This window comes from Malus domestica, chromosome 13 (genome assembly GCF_042453785.1).
Source record: "Malus domestica chromosome 13, GDT2T_hap1".
Classification (NCBI taxonomy): domain Eukaryota; kingdom Viridiplantae; phylum Streptophyta; class Magnoliopsida; order Rosales; family Rosaceae; genus Malus; species Malus domestica.
Genome location: NC_091673.1, coordinates 10,301,784 through 10,322,856, shown reverse-complemented (window position 1 = coordinate 10,322,856; position 21,073 = coordinate 10,301,784). Strand labels below are relative to the sequence as shown.

At 43.4% G+C, this 21,073-nt stretch overlaps 1 protein-coding gene across 1 annotated transcript; it reads left to right on the top strand.

Moving 5' to 3' along the window:
* On the top strand, positions 1 to 20,963 carry LOC103430745 (ABC transporter B family member 11-like). Its single transcript, XM_029091951.2, has 17 exons — positions 1 to 457; positions 758 to 812; positions 899 to 1,074; positions 1,167 to 1,388; positions 1,463 to 1,701; positions 9,705 to 10,118; positions 11,185 to 11,198; positions 12,626 to 12,723; positions 12,861 to 13,134; positions 13,279 to 13,570; positions 13,844 to 14,192; positions 15,566 to 15,757; positions 18,318 to 18,962; positions 19,071 to 19,337; positions 19,477 to 19,740; positions 19,855 to 20,148; positions 20,470 to 20,963. The coding sequence occupies exons 1-17, from the start codon at positions 137 to 139 to the stop codon at positions 20,821 to 20,823; spliced, it is 4,470 nt and encodes a 1,489-aa protein (XP_028947784.2). The 5' UTR covers positions 1 to 136; the 3' UTR covers positions 20,824 to 20,963.
* Positions 20,964 to 21,073: the final 110 nt, after the last annotated feature.

Here is a 21,073-nt window from a genome sequence, read left to right as displayed (position 1 = left end):
AGTTGCTAATTCAAAACCACAAGTTGTTTCTCTTGCAGCTCTGATCTCATCGTACAAGTCAATAAAGTTGCTAATTCAAAACCGTAAGTTGTTTCTCATGCAGCTCTGATCTCATCGTACAAGTCAACTGTAACAAATGGCGGTGGAAAATCCTGTGGATGGATATGTAATGAAGAAGCAGGTCACGGCAACATTAAAAGGACACTCGACAGTCCAGGATTCCAAAAACAGCAAGCAAGATTCGAGCGAGAACAAGGAGGATGGCACGAAAACAGTACCATATTACAAGCTTTTCTCCTTTGCGGATACCTTGGATTACATGTTAATGTCTGTTGGTACAATCAGTGCCATTGGAAATGGGCTCTGTACGCCTCTAATGACCGTAATCTTTGGAGAGGTGATTAATTCTTTTGGAAGAACTGGGAATACCAAAGAAGTGGTGGATGCAGTTTCCAAGGTAAAATTATGTAACTACAAATTACGTCAACGTCTGCAGTTTCGTTGCTAAAATAGAATAATCTTCTGTTGAGAATGAATCCCACATGGATGGGAAAAGGGACCTTGCGTAGACTTCTAAGTAAGATGGGCTACTCCCCATATAGCCAATTAGTTTTATGGTGAAACCTCAACTTTCTTCATCTTCCTCCACCAAATAAATTCTGCATTGAGTAACTCTTTATATTTGTAAATTGTGCCACAAGCAATTGTTATTGACTAGGTTTAATGGAAAATAATTTGACCAACTCGATATCCTCAGGTGGCTCTAAAGAATGTTTACTTGGCTATAGGTGCTGGTGTTGCTGCATTTCTACGTAAGTATTACTGAACTCCCTGCTGGTATTAAACAAATAACCTGGCTTATTGGAAACTGACTTAACCAACCTTTTCCATGTGCCAGAGGTATCTTGCTGGATGGTTACTGGAGAAAGACAAGCTGCACGAATACGAAGTTTGTATCTGAAAACAATATTGAGGCAAGATGTTGGCTTTTTCGATACAGAAACGAACACTGGGGAAATTGTTAAGAGAATGTCAGGTGATACTGTGCTCATTCAAGAGGCCATGGGCGAGAAGGTATTTACACGCCACACAAAACCCTTAAGGTTTGCCGTTTTCCCTGGTATCCTCTTAATTTTAAAATTTTAAAATTCGTTTTCTTATTGCAGGTAGGAACTGTTATCCAGTTAATTGCAACATTTATTGGAGGCTTTGTTATAGCATTTGTTAAGGGATGGCTTCTCGCCCTTGTCATGCTATCTTCCATTCCCCCTCTTGTCCTTGCTGGTGCCGTCGTGGCCATCCTTGTATCGAAATTGGCAACCCGTGGACAAGCTGCTTATTCAGTGGCAGCAACTGTGGTGGAGCAAACGATTGTTTCAATTAGAACTGTATGCCTACTTGTCCATACAATATTAATGATGTCTTTGGATAGAGCAAAAACTAATGGGAATACCCAATGCAGGTTGCATCATTCACAGGAGAAAAACAAGCTATATCTAATTACAACAATTCCTTAATTGATGCTTACAACTCTGCTGTGCTAGAAGGTTTGGCATCTGGGTGTGGAATTGGTTCGGTTATGCTTATTATGATGTGTAGTTATGCTTTGGCTATATGGTTTGGAGGAAAGATGATTCTTGAAAGAGGATATACAGGAGGAGAAGTAATAAGCGTACTTTTCGCGGTATTGACTGGCTCCTTGTAAGTTGCACTTCTATAAAATTTGATGAACAAATTTGGTAACATGTCTTTGTTTTTTTTTTTTTTTTTTTTTTTTTGCACAGTAAGAATGCAATTTTTAACTCCGCCGTGTAAGTTTATCTTACATTGCCGGTCCCAAGCCCGGATAAAGGAGGAGGGGGAGGGCGTCAGGTAGTCGACAGCCGGCACTCCATGATCACGTCGAATCCTTATGAAAATGAATCCAGAACGAAATCGCGCTAAAGCTAGGGCGTCACCCGTAAGTGGCGCGCTGTGTGGCCTGAGCACAGTGATAAGTGAGCAAGGGTCGCTGTATCTCCATCGGCACCCGGATGCAGTGTTAAATGAGCAAGGGGGCTATAGAAACTTCTTTTCGAACGACTCCACTCAAAGTTGTTTGGGAGCATATGCTCCTATCAACTTTACACGGGACACACAAAAGAAGTACTTTGATCCTATTAGACGGGGAAGGGTGAAGAAGCTAGGACAGAAGGGTAGAGTTCAAGAGAGCAAAATGTGTTTAGGAACGTGGAATATAGGAACCTTGACGGGAAAATCTATGGAAGTAGTAGAAGTTATGGTGAGGAGAAGGATAAATATTATGTGCCTACAAGAAACTAAGTGGGTTGGTCGTAAGGCAAAGGATCTAGAAAACTCAGGGTTTAAACTATGGTATTCGGGCACAAATAGAACGAGAAACGGTGTTGGCATCATCGTGGACAAGACCTTGACACAAGATGTTGTAGATGTCAAGAGGGTAGGAGATAGAATCATGGCAATCAAGATTGTAATAGGACAAGAACTTATCAATGTGATTAGTGCGTACGCACCTCAAGTAGGGTTGGATACGAGTTCGAAGGAGAAATTTTGGGAAGACCTTGGAGACTTGGTGCAAGGAATTGCTCAGACAGAGAAGTTATTTATAGGAGGAGATTTAAATGGACACGTGGGCAGGGAGACAGGCAACTATGGAGGTTTTCATGGTGGCCATGGTTTTGGGGAGAGAAACGAGGATGGGGAAGCTATCTTGGATTTTGCAATGGCATATGATCTCTTCTTAGCCAACACCTTCTTTAAGAAGAGAGAAGAACATGTGATCACCTACAAGAGTGGGTCGTCAAAAACACAAATAGATTTTCTTCTAATGAGGAAAGGGGATCGTATAACTTGTAAGGATTGCAAAGTTATACCAGGAGAGAGCGTGGCTAATCAACATCGCTTGTTGGTGATGGATGTACATATCAAAAGAGTGAGAAAAAAGAACAAGACTTGGAAGTGCCCAAGGACTAGATGGTGGAATCTAAAAGAAGAAAAACAAGCCATTTTCAAAGAGAAAGTAATCACCCAGTGTGTGTGGGATAGAGAGGGGGAAGCTAACCAAATGTGAGATTCCATGGCTAGTTGTATCCGAAAAGTAGCAAAAGAGGTATTAGGAGAGTCCAAGAGCTTTGCCCCACACCAAAAGGAATCTTGGTGGTGGAATGAGGAGGTACAAGCAAAGGTGAAGGCTAAGAAGGAATGTTGTAAAGCCTTATACAAGGATAGGACCGATGAAAATGGTGAAAGGTATAGAAAAGCGAAGCAAGAGGCGAAGAAAGCTGTGAGAGAAGCTAAGTTAGCGGCTTATGACGATATGTATAAGCGACTAGATACCAAAGAATGAGAGTTGGATATCTATAAACTAGCTAGAGCAAGGGACAAGAAGACAAGGGACCTAAACCAAGTGAGGTGCATCAAGGATGAGGATGGAAAGGTTCTTGCTACAGAGAATGCGGTTAAAGATAGATGGAAAGGTTATTTTCATAATCTTTTCAATGAAGGACATGAAAGGAGTGCTTCTTTAGGGGAGTTGAGTAACTCAGAAGAGTGTAGAAACTACTCTTTTTATCGTAGAATCCGGAAGGAAGAAGTGGGTGTAGCTTTGAAGAAGATGAAGCATAGAAAAGCAGTAGGCCCAGACGATATACCAATCGAAGTGTGGAAAGTTTTGGGAGAGACAGGTATAACATGGCTCACTAACCTTTTCAATAGGATTTTGAAAACGAAGAAGATGCCGAATGAGTGGCGAATGAGCACTTTGGTGCCTATCTACAAGAATAAGGGCGATGTACAAAATTGCATGAACTATAGGGGTATTAAGCTAATGAGTCATACAATGAAGCTCTGGGAGAGAGTCATTGAGCATAGATTGAGGCAAGAGACACGGGTTTCGGACAACCAATTCGGGTTCATGCCAGGGTGCTCAACCATGGAGGCAATCTATCTCTTACGAAGATTGATGGAAAGATATAGAAATGGGAAAAAGGATTTACACATGGTCTTTATAGATTTGGAAAAAGCGTATGATAGGGTCCCAAGAGACATTCTTTGGAGGATTTTAGAGAAGAAAGGAGTACGAGTAGCATATATCCAAGCTATACAGGATATGTATGAAAGAGCAAAGACTGCCGTAAGAACTCATGAAGGACAAACCGAAAGCTTTCCCATAACTGTAGGATTACATCAAGGCTCATCCTTAAGTCCTTACCTTTTTGCGTTGGTAATGGATGAGTTAACAGGACATATTCAAGGTGATATTCCTTGGTGTATGCTTTTCGCAGACGATATAGTGTTGATAGATGAAACTCAGGAAGGGGTAAATGCAAAGCTTAACCTTTGGAGAGAAGTGTTGGAATCTAAAGGTCTTCGCCTAAGCCGATCAAAGACAGAATATATGGAGTGCAAGTTCAGTGCAAATGGAGGCCAAAACGAGTTAGGGGTGAGGATCGGAGATCAAGAAATACCAAAGAGCGACCGTTTTCGTTACCTAGGATCTATCTTGCAAAAGAACGGAGAATTAGATAGAGATCTCAACCATAGAATACAAGCTGGATGGATGAAGTGGAAGAGTGCATCCGGCGTGTTGTGTGACCGCCGTATGCCACTGAAGCTCAAGGGAAAATTTTATAGGACGGCAATAAGGCCGGCGATGCTGTATGGCACAGAATGTTGGGCGGTGAAGCATCAACACGTACATAAAATGGGTGTAGCGGAGATGAGGATGCTTCGTTGGATGTGTGGGCACACGAGAAAGGATAAGATTAGGAATGAGGATATCCGGGGTAAAGTAGGAGTAGCCGAAATTGAAGGAAAGATGAGAGAAAATCGGTTACGGTGGTTTGGACATGTGCAAAGAAGGCCTACTGACGCTCCGATTAGAAGATGCGACTATGGGACAGAGGTTCAGGGCCGAAGGGGCAGAGGAAGACCTAGGAAAACTTTGGAAGAGACCCTAAGAAAAGACTTAGAGTACTTGGATCTAACGGAGGACATGACACAGGACAGAACACAATGGCGTTCTAAGATTCATATAGCCGATCCCACTCAGTGACTTGGATTTTCCAAGTCTCCAACCAAGAAGTTTTCCTCACTCGGGAAATTAAGGGAACACTACCTCAACTTATATGCTCCACTCACAAAGCTTCAACGTACAAGCTTCAACAAAAGAAAATTCAAAGAACTTAGCGAAGAAGGCTTTGGTGTATTTAACACAATACGTTGAAATGAAGGAAAGCTTATTTATTGATATCCCCGATAAGTTACAAATATGTACATATACTTGAGTCAAAATAAACAAACAAGAGGGAGCCTTCACAAAGGTTGCTTAGGAGAAGTCTCAGCAGGCGGTAGAGCCCCAGAAAGAGAAGGCACCGGAGGAGGATCATTCGGAGCCTCAGTACTGGACAAAACCCTAGAAGGAGGAGGCATCAGAGGTTGATCATTTGGAGCTTCATTACGCGGTACAACCCCAGAAGACGAAGGCAATAAATGCCTTTGGAACAAACCCACAAATCTCTGATGATCAAGTAAAACCTGACCATCAGATTCCTTCATCTGGTCAAGCTTCCTCTTCATGTTTGTAGCATAGTCATGTGCGAGCCGGTGCAACTGTTTATTCTCATGCTTGAGCCCTCTAATCTCCTGTTTGAGACTCATCACTTCAGCCGCCAATGATTCAACTTGGCGGGTTCGAGCAAATAGGCGTTGGGCCATATTAGACACAGAACCTGCACACTGAACACTGAGAGCCAGAGAATCCTTAACAGCCAACTCATCAGACCGTTTGGAAAGTAGTCTGTTATCTTTGGGAGTGAGAAGGTTCCTGGCCACTACCGCAGCGGTCATATCATTCTTCATCACGGAATCCCCAACGGTAAGAGGACCAGTAGGGGAGACGAAGGATGGGCGCCATATGTTGTCTGGAGAAGGCGGGGCTGCCTCTTCAACAAGGTTCAAGACAAATCAAGATCTTAGAAGTGCAAGAATTGAGCTTCTACTGGTGGATATTCAAGTGTGCTTTGGAACTTAATGTCAGCCCCTATAAAAATCTGCATTCGACGAAGCTTCAGAAATCGAAGAGGCGCCTGCTCAGAAATCGAAGAGGCGTTTGTTTTCTCAAAAGCTGGGCTGCTCAGAGACCACGAGGGTCGATCTCAGAAATCGAAGAGGCGTTTGCTTTCTCAAAAGCTGGGCTGCTCAAAGACCACGAAGGCCGATCTCAGAAATCGAAGAGGCTTGCTTTCTCAAAAGCTGGGATGCTCAGAAACCACGAGGGCCGATCTCAGAAATCGAAGAGGCACCTACTTTTCCAGCCTTGTCAGCACCTGTCACACGCACACTCAGCTTTGCGGAAATTATGGGCATTCTGTCGAAGATTTCTGACGAAGTAGAAAGCACATGAATCGTACTGTTCAATCACCCACTTCCCACACGCAACAGTAGCTCATGGGTACCACAGATAACTTTGCCAAAGTTCTCTGACAAAGTTGAGACACGTGAAGCTTGCAGCTCCCACTACATCGCTCTGACCAAGAAGGGTAAAAGAATTGCAAAGAAACAACACTAACAAAGTTTAAACACATAAATTTTGAAGGTCTAGCTACCATATTATTACCCACAAGGGTAAATGAACAGTACCACTGCTGGATAATTGGAAAGTCCCGGTGTGTCAACCTCTGTGCTTCGTGGCAAGGTAGACTAGCAAACATGCCCAACCTGTACTCACATTCGAGAAAACACTCCCAACAAGATTGCTTGCTCCAAAATCGAAGAGGCACCGCCCTCCGAATCTCGAGAGCCAGACTCCCAACATGATTACTTTCTCAAAAATCGAAGAGAGGGTAAAGGAACAGTACCACTGCTGGATAATTGGAAAGTCCCTGTGTGTCAACCTTTGTGCTTCGTGGCAAGGTAGACTAGCAAACATGCCCAACCTTTACTCACATTCGAGAAAACACTCCCAACAAGATTGCTTGCTCCAAAATCGAAGAGGCACCGCCCTCCGAATCTCGAGAGCCAGACTCCCAACATGATTACTTTCTCAAAAATCGAAGAGAGGGTAAAGGAACAGTACCACTGCTGGAGAATTGGAAAGTCCCTGTGTGTCAACCTCTATGCTTCGTGGCAAGGTAGACTAGCAAACACGTCCAACATTTACTCACATTCGAGAAAACACTCCCAACAAGATTGCTTGCTCCAAAATCGAAGAGGCACCGCCCTCCGAATCTCGAGAGCCAGACTCCCAACATGATTACTTTCTCAAAAATCGAAGAGACACCGCTCTCCGAATCTCGAGAGCCAGACCCTCAGCAGGATTGCTTTCTCAAAAATCGAAGAGGCATCGTTCTCCGAATCTCGAGAGCCAGATCCCCGACAGGATTGCTTGTTCGAAAATCGAAGAGGCACCACTTTCCCAACTTCAAGAGCTGGATCTCCTTGGATAAAGCTTGTCTGTAATCTTCACACGCAACATCAGCTTTCCAGATACCACAGACCACTTTTTCAAAGTGCTCTGACAGGGTTAAAACATGTGAAGCTGGCAGCTCCCACTACCGTGCTATAACCAAGCAGGGTAAAGGAATAGCATTATTACTTGATGTTAGGGAGACTCCTATATATGTCGACCTCCATCCCTAACGGACAGGCAGACCTGCAAAAATGCTCAACCCTTTCTCTTATCTGAGAGGGCACTCCCAACGAAGCCTTTCGAAATATTCAGCTTTCTTTCCCCCCGATAATACCTCTGTAAACAAGCTATACTATAGCAAGAATATCTCATATCATCAGGGTTAAAAGCAAGAGTATCCCATATCATGCTTTTTCCCTGTCTTTTCCTTTGGCCTTGTTCTTACCTGCAAGACAAGGAGAAAGAGAGCAATCAGTCAGCACTTGGAATCAAGCTTCCAGCCAGGAACTGACTGCCTGGAACCCCTTACCTGATTACTTACCTGGCATTGCTCTCGAGTACTCATCTTCAACATCTTATGCTTCCAGGGAAGATACCGCATCTGCCTGAGGAACAAATAGGGCAAGTGAGAAGGATACAAGGAAGCATGTGGAGACAAGCGTAACAGCACACGTGCCGATACATCCACTACTCTGTCAAAAGCAAAAGTATCCCATATCAGCAGGGTCGAACGTACTCTAGATTTGATGGACTTGTTTTGACCATCAAATTCTTCAGTCGGCCTTATACTCTGGAGGAAACCAGAAAACCCTCCAGCCCAGTTCAAGAATAAGCCTGTGGAAAGTTACTTCTTCAAAAGCAAAAGTATCCCATATCATCTCTCCTCATTTTTCTTCTCTTTATCCTTCATGCTGCCTGCAAGATAGGGAGAATGTAAACAATCAGCCGGAGCTCTGATTGCTTACCTTGTCTGTCACCTCTTTCAGCAGATCCCCTAGCTCGGTGACTTGGGGGACTCCTACTACATGGTTTGTATCGCGCTTGACCAAGCATGAAACTACAAGTAAGCTTCAAGTGAAATTGATACATTACCTTGTGCATCTCCACCAGTTATAGATACCACCCCTGGATGGAGGAAAAGTACTTCCAGAGAAGATGCCACATCTACCTATGAGACAGATAAGGCAAGTCAAGACGATACCACACTCCGGTACTTAGAAGTTTCGTGGCTACGAGATCATTCTCCCACAATATTTCCTAATGTCATTTGTACTAAATCATTCACTTGTACTCACTAAAGGAGAGCTTGAACCTATGTACTTGTGTAAACCCTTCACAATTAATGAGAACTCCTCTATTCCGTGGACGTAGCCAATCTGGGTGAACCACGTACATCTTGTGTTTGCTTTTGTGTAAACCCTTCACAATTAATGAGAACTCCTCTATTCCGTGGACGTAGCCAATCTGGGTGAACCACGTACATCTTGTGTTTGCTTTCCTATCTCTATCCATTTATATACTTATCCACACTAATGACCGGAGCAATCTAGCGAAGATCACAAAAAGTGACCGTTTTCGCTACCTATGATCTATCTTGCAAGAGAACGGAGAATTAGATGGAGATCTCAACCATAGAATACAAGCTGGATGGATGAAGTGTAAGAGTGCATCCGGCGTGTTGTGTGACCGTCGTAGGCCACTGAAGTTCAAGGGAAAATTTTATAGGACGGCAATAAGGCCAGCAATGTTGTATGGCACAGAATGTTGGGCAGTGAAGCATCAACGTACACAAAATGGGTGTAGCGGAGATGAGGATGCTTCGTGGGATGTATGGGCACACGAGAAAGGATAAGATTGGGAATGAGGTTATCCGAGGTAAAGTAGGAGTAGCCAAAATTGAAGGAAATATGAGAGAAAATCGGTTCCGGTGGTTTGGACATGTGCAAAGAAGGCCTACTGACGCTCCGGTTCGAAAATGTGACTACGGGACAGAGGTTCAGGGCCGAAGGGGTAGAGGAAGACCCAGGAAAACTTTGGAAGAGACCCTAAGAAAAGACTTGAGTACTTGGATCTAACGGAGGACATGACACAAAACCGAGCGCAATGGCGTTCTAGGATTCATATAGCCGACCCCACTTAGTGGGAAAATGCTTTGTTGTTGTTGTTGTTGTTGTACAGTAAGAATGCAATTTTTATTTACTCCCCGTCCCCCCTTCACTCCAAAATTAGACATTTGATGTTTAAGTATCAAGATATGAACATGTATTCGTATTTTCAGGTCTCTTGGGAATGCATCTCCATGCATGAGTGCATTTGCTGCTGGACAAGCTGCAGCCTATAAGATGTTTGAGACGATTAACAGAAAGCCGGATATAGATGCTTATGACACTAATGGGCAGCAGTTACAGGATATACGTGGAGAGATGGAACTGAGGGATGTTTATTTTAGTTATCCTGCAAGGCCTGATGAACAATTATTCCATGGATTTTCTCTCTCAATACCTAGTGGTGAAACTGCTGCTTTGGTTGGAGAAAGCGGAAGTGGTAAATCAACTGTAATCAGTTTGATTGAGAGATTTTATGACCCCCAAGCTGGGGAAGTTCTTATTGATGGTATTAATCTGAAAGAGTTCCAGCTGAAATGGATCCGACAGAAAATAGGCCTCGTCAGCCAGGAACCTGTTTGGTTTCTGTTAGAACCCTACTCTACATCTTCCACAATTGCACAGAGAGAGTAACAAAAGAACAATATAAACAATACAATTTCATTAACTCCTTTCTATCTTTACAATCTCCTATTTATGCTAATACCCACTCTAACTGTCACCACAAGATGATGCCATCTGGCATCCTAACAATACTCCCCCCTTAAAACAGAACTGGGGAAATAAAAGTCAAGTACAGAACTACGATGAAATAGAACAACTCAAAGATATCACTCCTGAAATGGTTCTACCATTGGACTCACTTCACTAGCAGCAGCATTGCTTCTCAGCAGAGTAACTCACTGCCTAAAAATTGACTCCACATTACACCCTCCCAAAAAGACGAACAATGGTATTGACCAAATAAATTGCCACTACAACACTACACCTATTTTCCAGCTTTAGCATGTACTTTGCACCAATGAAAGCGACATCCAACTTCCTCTGTTTAGCATAATGCATAGCAGTATAAGCCACTAGCTCAACAGCCTCGCCTTGCTTCGGGTCCGGCTTCCCCACCCTTTGATCCAACATGCCTTGCAGCTTCCCTGCCACTATTCGCTGCCCTGCGTATTCCACAACCACCATTGGACCTCCGTCTTCACTATTTCTAAACAGAGCCCTCTTCCCTGTCAAAAGCTCCAATAGCACCATTCCAACTCCGTAGACATCACTCTTTGCTGTCAGAACGTTTGACACAAAGTACTCGAACTTTATGGAACTTGAACTAAATGGAGCATTCAGAACATTGGCGATTCTAGCATAATGCTCAGCAAAGAAGAAATTGTAACTGCTCCTTTTGGACTTGGGTCGAGAGGGATCACGTAATGCCAACCTGGATCTCTTTCGGTTCCGTCGAGTTGGCATGTCCAAAAAACTCTGAGAAACATATGTAGCTGTAGGAGCATGATACAAGACACCTTTCAGTTCATCAGAACCCAAGTTGACAGTAACCACATATCCACCGTCAAATTTCCCATCAATGGTTCCCATGATTGAAGAGCCAAATTGCACTTCTGCACTTTCCTTCACGGTGGCTGACCCATTGAAAAGGTCCTCGCTTACTGGTTTAAGCACTGGGGTGCTAAAAACTTCTTTATGGAGATAATAGGCCTGCTCAAAGTGATACAGCAAAGACAAGTAGTACTTCCGTAAGACAAACGAAACACTAGTAATTGTCGTTGGAAATTTGAAGGCCACAATCACTGCTTTCCATTTGTGATCTCTAATCACCTTGTCAAGCCCACCACGAGATGTGACTTCAACAAAAAGGAGATGTAGATCCAGAGATTTTCCTCCGACAGTGTATATCCTAAATTTTGAGCCACCATCCTTATCCCGGATGCCCTTGCAGTAGTCACGATCGAGGACAACACAACAAACAACACAACAACCATTTCCAAATCTGGAGAAAGTGAACTTTCTTTCATGTTTTCTATTCTTGTCCATACAAGCTTCTAACTGATGCAATCCCAAATTACCAGCATCCTCCGCATTAATGATCATGGAAGAATCAAAACTCACCTCACATTTGATCACCTTGGAACAATCAGAACCTATAACACAATCTTGATTCTTGGACTTCGAAGTGAAGAGCCTCTGACTAATTGTTCCACCCTTGTCACGAATTCCCTTGCAGTAGTAGCCCATGGAACGATCGATATCAACACAAAAAACTGAGTCTTTGCAGCTTGCCAGTAAATCTATTGACTCAAAACTGAGTCTTTGCAGTTTCCTTGGGGGGTTGCGACGTGGTACTAGGAGTTCAATGGCTACGGACTCTTGGGCCAATACTGTGGGATTTCGACAAGCTCTCCATGCAATTCTCAAAAGGCTCTCAAACTTTTTGTATCACTAGTCCAATATCTACCCTGCACCAAATGGAGGATATCACAGCTATGCAAATGCAGAAACTTCTTCAACAAGACAGCACAGTAGGAGCAATACTGTATCAAATCGAACCAGTGCCTGTTCCCGTTTCTTGTGCTGATCATGTTCTCAGTGACAATCCATCCCAAAATCTCAATCCGCAACAGCAACAGGACTTGCATTCTTTGTTACAAGAATATGAGGTACTGTTTTCAACTCCTACCACACTACCTCCGCATCGACATCATGATCACAAAATTCCATTAGTTGAAGGGCATAAGCCTCCCAATGTCATCAGTAAATCTATTGACTAGTCCAATGGGTGGGAGGACCCCAAGGACTTAAGAACCCCTACACCCCCATAAGTGTAGTCGATGTGGGATCATAACATTACACCACCCTTCGGAAGCCGACGTCCACGGTGGCCCTTACTCTGGTGGCTTTCACTCTTAACGGCGGTGCACCCTTTGGTCATCCCGTTAAGGTAGCCCTTTCCAGGTTGCCCCCTCCGCAGCGTCGGGAACCTAGGCTCTGATACCAATGTTAGATACTCAAGCCCAAGGGAAGACTGTCACCACAAGATGATGCCATCTGGCATCCTAACAGTTTCCTTGTAGTATAAAAGATAACATCGCCTATGGGAAGGACGGTGCAACTAACGAAGAAATAAGGGCCGCTGCAGAGCTTGCCAATGCTGCTGAATTCATAGACAATCTGCCTCAGGTTAAATTCGTTGCTTTTATCTAAGTTTCTCATAATTTTCTGTGAAGTTTTTCCGCAATGATGAAAGCGTGTTGAGACATCCAGTGATCTTACATATTTTTATTTTCCTCTATCGTCATTTTGTGACATGCTTTTAGGGACTAGACACAATGGTTGGTGAGCATGGGACTCAGCTTTCTGGGGGCCAAAAGCAAAGAGTTGCTATAGCTAGAGCAATCCTGAAAGACCCAAGAATTCTACTTTTAGATGAAGCCACAAGCGCGCTTGAAGCAGAATCTGAGAGAGTTGTACAGGAGGCATTAGACAGAATTATGATTAACCGCACTACTGTCATTGTAGCCCACCGTTTGAGCACAGTAAGAAACGTCGACTCCATTGCTGTTCTACATAGAGGGACAATCGTTGAAAAAGGTAATGCGTTATTCATATTGTCCTGTTCTACCATTTAAGTGCCAAATCTTACTGTCAGTAGTTCAACAATCATTTGTGCAACAGCTATTACTGTTTAATGTTCGTCAATAATTACTCCACAGACCCATTTTTTGAACTGAGCAGGTCCACATTCTGAGCTAGTTAAGCACCCTGAAGGAGCATATAGCCAGCTTATAAGGTTGCAAGAAATGAACAATACGTCAGACAAGACTGCTGTGAATGATCAGGAAAGGCGTAGTAGTGTGGGTTCCCAGAATCAAAGTCAAATAATTTCACACAGACGATCTATAAGTCGGGGATCATCTGGAGGAGGAAATAACAGACGTCATTCCTTCTCAATCTCATATGATGTGCCCGCTGCACTAGGTGTCCTTGAAGTAGCACCTGCAGAATCTGATATTCCTGATTCAGAATTGTGAAGTTTCAGATTTTCATTAACTTTTGGGTAACCTTTACAAGCCTTTATACACCAAGAGGTCTACAGAATATAGGGGTTCCTATAGCAGCTATATAATACAATTAAATACAAAGTACATTTAAATGATAACAGCTCATCTTGACTGCCCTAACAGCTCATCCTAACTGCCCTTGTCTACACTCCCCCGCAAACTTGACGCCGGAGAAGAGACAAGTTTGGAACACAAGGACTGAAAACGCGTCTTCGATAGGCCTTTCGTAAAAAGATCAGCCAGTTGCGAAATGGAAGGAAGAAAGTGAACACGATGAGTTCCGGAAGCAACACGTTCCCGGACGAAATGATAATCCAAAGCAATGTGTTTCGTGCGAGCATGAAAGACCGGATTAGCAGCCATATATGTGGCACTCAGATTGTCACAATGCATCAGTATTGGCTCAAAGACTGGGACACGAAGCTCACGCAAAAGACCTGCTATCCAAATAGAATCAGCACATGCAAAGGCAAGAGCCCGATACTCCGCTTCGGCACTGGATCGAGAGACCGTCCGTTGTTTCTTAGCACACCAAGAAATCAGATTGTCACCAAGGAAAATACAAAAGCCAGTGGTAGAGCGACGTGTGTCAGGGCACCCTGCCCAATCCGCATCAGAATAAGCAATGAGACAAAATGGTTGTGAAGAGGAAGTTAAGCAAAGGCCCATACCCAAGCTGCCCTTAAGATAACGCAATATTCGCTTAACCGCTTCCATGTGAGCAGTAGTAGGATGACCCATAAACTGAGAAACATTTTGTACAGCAAAGGAAATGTCCGGCCGAGTTAACGTAAGATACTGCAAGGAACCCACAAGTTGCCTATAAAGAGATGGATCCGAGAGGGGAGCACCGGTGTGTGCAGAAAGTTGCGTCTTGGCTGCTATAGGTGTGGAACAAGGTTTACATTCTAATAAGTCACCACGTTGTAATAATTCCAAGGTATATTTGTTCTGAGACAAGTGAATACCATTGGATAAATAGGATACCTCAATGCCAAGGAAGTAGTGCAGCTTGCCGAGATCCTTTAGTTCAAACTCAGTGCTCAAAGTGTGGATAAAGGATTGAATAAAGGGAGAGGAATTACCAGTCAAAACGATGTCATCCACGTATAGAAGAAAAACAAGGATAGTGGAGCCATGATGATATGTAAACATCGAGCTATCTGCTCGACTTTGAACAAAGCCGACCTGCATGAGAAAGGTGTTTAGGCGTTGAAACCAAGCTCGCGGAGCTTGTTTAAGACCGTAGATGGCTTTCCGAAGCTTACAAACATATTTGGGACGACTTGGATCAACAAATCCAGGTGGTTGGGCCATATAAACCTCTTCCATAAGTGAACCATGGAGAAATGCGTTCTTCACGTCAAGTTGATGTATCGGCCAACCAAAGGACACGGCTAGGCTGAGCACGGTTCGAATCGTGGTAGGCTTCACAACGGGACTAAAGGTCTCTGTGTAATCAACCCCAGGTTGTTGATGGAAACCTTTGGCGACAAGACGCGCCTTGTAACGCTCTATCGACCCATCAGAATGACGTTTTATTTTGAACACCCATTTACATCCGACAATGTTAGCATAAGGAACGGGAGGAATTAAAGTCCATGTACCTTGTTTGAGCAACGCATTGAACTCATCCAGCATGGCCTTGCGCCACTGAGGAGACCGTGAGGCCTGTGTAAAACAAGTGGGCTCCGCATCGGATGCAACAAGGGCAGTCATTGCAGAGGGAATAGGATGACGACTAGCAAAGTAGGCCTTGGTTTTGGGTTTGAAAATTCCAGACTTGGACCGTGTGTGAGGTCCTGAGGAAGGAGCATGAGCCACGCCACTAGCTGGCAAATGAGATGTATGTGGATGTGATTGGTGCAGCTGAGTTGCAGTAGGAATTGACGTAGGAAGAGGGGCAGAGGTGTGGACAGCAACTAGTTCCATATTTTGAGGCATAGTCACGGGTGGTGCAGGTAGTAGGGGTTCCACGCCACCAACTGGCAAGGGAGATGTATGTGGAGGAGAAGGCATGGTCACGGGTGGTGCATGCATATTTTGTTGCTGAATTGCAGCAGGAAAGGACGCTGCCAGATTTTGAGGCAAAGTCACGGGTTGCATTAAGGGCAACATGGGTGACAGGGCATGGTGGGGTTGAGGTGGGGCAGGTATGGGGACAATGGGAACAAATACCAAGTCTGATTGTGGCACGGAAGATGATGCCATAGAAAAGTGAAATGGAAAATCATCTTCATTGAACGTAACATGGCGGGACAGGTAGACACGTCCAGTTGGGGGATGGAAGCAACGATAGCCTTTATATTTGTCACTGTAGCCAAGAAAAACACATGACAAGGATCTGGGTTGTAGTTTGTTAGTTGCATAATCACCAAGATATGGGAAACAAGCACACCCAAACGTGCGCAAAAACATATAATCAGGAGCTCGGCCAAATAAAATTTGAAACGGAGAAGCCCACTTGAGAACAGGAGTGGGTAGCCGATTAATTATATAAACAGCGGTGCAAAGTGCCTCAGCCCAAAATTTATGCGGAAGACTGGCAGCAAGTAACATGGTGCGTCCCATTTCTGAGATATGACGGTGCTTCCGTTCTGCAAGTCCATTTTGCTGCGGGGTATGTGGACAAGAAAATCTATGGTGAATCCCTTTATGCGCACACAATTGACGAAAGGACAAATTATCATATTCTTTACCCCCATCACTTTGGAGTATTTTAACCATTGTAGAAAACTGATTAAAAATGAAAGTAATAAAATTGTTAAAGTGATTAAAGACCTCAGACTTCTTACGCATGGGATAAATCCATGTGTATCGTGTGTAATCATCCGTAAACAAGACATAGTAACGAAAACCCGACACCGACACAACAGGAGACATCCAAACATCAGAATGTATTAATTCAAAAGGGGTCATAGCAAGGTGTTCGGAAGACGTAAATGCTAGGCGATGGGATTTAGCCAACGCACAGTAATTACAAAAATCTTTAGTGGAGATAGGAAAGGATGAGCCTAGTACATCACGAGATGCTAACACACTAAGAACTTGACGGGAGGGATGTCCAAGACGACGATGCCAAAGTGAGGGTGACGCAAAAATGGAAGCAAAAGCATGTTTGGCAGTAGACCCATTGCTAGAAGCAAGACCAAGCTTAATGGGATAAAGACCATCCTCACATGGGCCCTGAAAAAGAACAACACCCGTCTTTAAGTCACGTACGACAAAACCCCATGGAAAGAACGTTAGACTAACAAGATTATCATGTGTAAACTTAGCAACCGACAATAAATTTTTCCGAATTGCTGGAACATGCAAAACTTGGGAGAACCGAAAAATGAACGACCCGGACTTAAAAGAAATATTACCAGTGTGCGCAATAGGGAGGGTCTCACCATTACCCACAACAACCTTGTCATTAGAACCATACCCCGTAGCCGAAGTAATGGAACGAGAGTCACTTGTCATATGGTGAGTAGCACCAGTGTCCGGATACCACGTAGGATCAGAAGGGGAAGCAATGTGCATGCCAGCGAAAGCTCGAGAGATGTCATCATCAGAACGAGGCGCTCGAGGACACAACGCAGCTATATGACCAAATTGATTGCATGACCAACATTGAGGGCCACGAGTAGCAGGACCAGGTCCAAGTATGCCAGGGCGTTGATGTGTAGCACGCTGACCATAGCGACCAGCACCACCATGCATAGGAGAACGACCACCACCATAAGTACGAGGAAGCCGATTGCTACTTGAAGTGCCATGAGGGCGGGAGGACAAATTACCACGTCCCTGAGAGAGATTACTACCAGAATTACGTGCGGAGTAGAAAGCGGAGGGAGCCAAAGTAGCTTGAGACATAGCATGTTTGGATTCATAAACCAGAAGACGAGCACGTAAATCGTTGAATGACGGTAGAGGAGGGAAGTTGGTCAACGCCAAGACAAGAATCTCATATTCAGGCCCCAAGCCATTTAGTACATAAGTCACCAAATCATCATTCTGAACAGGTTGGCCAATAGAAGCCAATTGATCTGCCAAGTGTTTGGCAAGACCCAGATAGTCCGAAATTGTTTTAGTACCTTTCTGAAGAGACAGCAACTGAAAGCGAGTATGGGTAGAGTTGGCAAGGGATTGTTGAGAAAAATTTTGACGAAGATGCTCCCAAATCTCACGAGAAGTAGACAACCCGACGGTTAAAGAAAGAACAGGCTCTGTAAGCGTAGCACGCAACATGCTGACAAGTGTTTGATCAGTCTGGTACCACACCAGGTAGTCGGGGTTGGGAATGCTAGTAGTCACAGGAGGCACCACTGTGGAGGAGTCTGAATCCGCAGAGGCATTTGGTGAAGGGGCATGAGTGGTGGTGGTGAGAAAGGAAGGAGGGCACGGGTGTGTTCCATCTACAAAACGCCAAAAGTTTTGGCCAATCAAGAATGGCTTAACTTGACTTTCCCAAGGTAAGTAATTAGACTCAGAAAGTTTGACAGAAACTAGTGTAGAAATATTTGGGATGGGAGATGAAGGAGAGGAAGTTGCGGAAGCCATGGAAAAAAAGGATCAGAGGCTCAATACCATGTGAAGTTTCAGATTTTCATTAACTTTTGGGTAACCTTTACAAGCCTTTATACACCAAGAGGTCTACAGAATATAGGGGTTCCTATAGCAGCTATATAATACAATTAAATACAAAGTACATTTAAATGATAACAGCTCATCTTGACTGCCCTAACAGCTCATCCTAACTGCCCTTGTCTACAAGAATCATCAAGAGTACCTCCAGAAGTCTCACTTTGCCGCCTGGCATACCTGAACAAGCCAGAGATCCCAGTTTTATTACTAGCTACTATAGCTGCAATAGCCAATGGGGTAGTCTTACCTATTTTTGGGCTAGTGGTTGGCAATGTAATCAAGACCTTATTTGAGCCACCTCATCTACTCCGAAACAATTCCAAGTTTTGGGCATTAATCTTCTTTGTTCTTGGTGTGGGGTCTTGCATAACATTTCCATCAAGACAATACCTTTTCGCTGTGGCGGGAAATAGGTTAATAAAACGAGTCCGATCAATGTGCTTTGAGAAGGTGGTTTACATGGAAGTAAGTTGGTTTGAAGATCCTGAGCACTCAAGTGGTGCAATTGGTGCAACGCTTTCTGCAGATGTGGCTTACCTGCGAGGGTTGGTTGGAGATGCTCTTGGTTTTCTGGTTCAGAATTTAGCAACTGCAATTGCTGGCTTGCACATTGCGTTTGTTGCAAATTGGCAACTCGCTCTTAAAATCATTGTTTTGTTGCCTCTTTTAGGGGTAAATGGTTATTTTCAATTCAAGTTCACGAAAGGATCCAGTGCAAATGCAAGGGTAATATCTCCGAAGTCCAAACTTTGTAACACAATTCAGTCTCACATGCATAATTTAATATAAGACTAAGCCAGTTTTATCAATACGGAAAATTCTAAATGGTTGCAGAGAATGTATGAGGAGGCAAGTCAAGTAGCAAATGATGCTGTAGGAAGTATTAGAACAATTGCTTCCTTTTGTGCTGAAGAGAAGGTGGTTGAATTGTACCAGAGAAAATGTGAAGGCCTTATTAAGACGGGGATAAGACAAAGCTTAATCAGTGGGATAGGATTTGGTCTATCATTATTTTTGCAATTTTCTGTGTTTGCCTGTATTTTTTATGCTGGATCCCGACTTGTTGCAGAAGGCAAGACAACATTTGCTGATGTTTTCCGGGTATATTTTCTGCCTTGCACTACAAGTTTTGAGTAGAAAATAGTACAGAGTGCTTCTGCTAAATAAGTTTTTGTTACTTAAGATTGAAATCTTTGTATTCCATTCAATACATATTGAAATTTGCTCTTCTGGTTTGTAGGTTTTCTTTGCTCTCACTATAGCAACTGTTGGAATTTCTCAGTCGGATTCCCTAGCCCCCGATATTAGTAAAGGAAAGAGCGCTGTTGCATCCATATTTGCAATTCTCGACCGGAAATCAAAAATAGATTCCGGTGACAACTCTGGAACAACTATAGAAAATCTGAAGGGAGAAATTGAATTATGCCATGTCAGTTTCAAATATCCAACTAGGCCTGATGTGCCAATCTTCAAGGATCTTTGCTTGACCATCCATCATGGCAAGGTAACTTACTACCATGTATCGTTCATTTAATCAATTTAATTCAATGCATAAGATTTGGACCTCATAATCGGATTTAAGTTACCGGAACTTATAACTTGATCTTGTATTGTTCAGACAGTTGCTCTGGTTGGAGAAAGTGGAAGTGGAAAATCGACAGTAGTCTCATTGTTGCAGAGATTTTATGACCCTGATTTGGGTCACATTACACTAGATGGAATCGAAATCCAAAGGCTACAGTTGAAGTGGTTGAGGCAACAAATGGGGCTGGTGAGCCAAGAGCCTGTATTGTTTAATGACACTATCCGAGCCAACATTGCATATGGAAAGGAAGGGACTGCAACAGAGGCTGAAATTATAGCTGCAGCAGAATTGGCAAATGCTCACAAGTTCATTTGTAGTTTACAACAGGTAGGCACTAACTAAACAACTTTGTCTATGTATGCACAAATAGAACCGGTCACAAACTTTTGATGAGAATTAGAAACTGATGGGTTACTAAATAGACAATAACGGTAGACTTAAACAACAGTTTACATACGACTTATTATCCGTATAGTGCCTCCCCAACGTTTCAATTTTACCAATTCGGTTATTGTTTCTAACCGTGTTCTCTATTTTTGCATGTTTCCTTACCGTTGTGTTGCATTAACGAGGACTAGTTGATAAAAACTCACAAACAATATTATGAACGTTGAAGATTATACATGTTAAATTTTGAAAACAATGTAGGGTTACGATACAATCGTAGGAGAGCGGGGGGATCAATTGTCTGGTGGACAGAAGCAAAGGGTGGCAATTGCAAGAGCGATAATGAAGGCGCCAAAGATATTACTACTAGATGAAGCCACAAGTGGTCTTGATGCTGAATCCGAACGAGTTGTTCAAGACGCATTGGACCGAGTCAAGGTGGATCAAACCACAGTGGTGGTTGCTCATCGGTTATCCACGATTAAGAGTGCAGATTTAATCGCGGTGTTGAAAAACGGAGTGATTGCAGAAAAAGGAAAGCATGAAGCTTTGATCAATATCCAGGATGGCATTTATGCTTCTTTGGTTGCACTGCGTGCAAGTGCCTCATCTTAGAGAGCCCTTCTATTCTTCTTCCGAACTGCTGCAAGTAAAACAAATAAAATTTCAAGGAAGAAAAGTATGTGATGTAATTTTATGCAGTACAGCAATGCTACCCTTTGTATTAAAGTTTGTTTGATTTGCATAGATTTCATGCTCAACAAGAATTACCATTATAAAAGATTGAAGGGGTTGGAGCCTTTGACATTTGAAGTGCGAGAGAACCTTACCTACATCTGGAATGCTATATTGACGGTATTTGAAC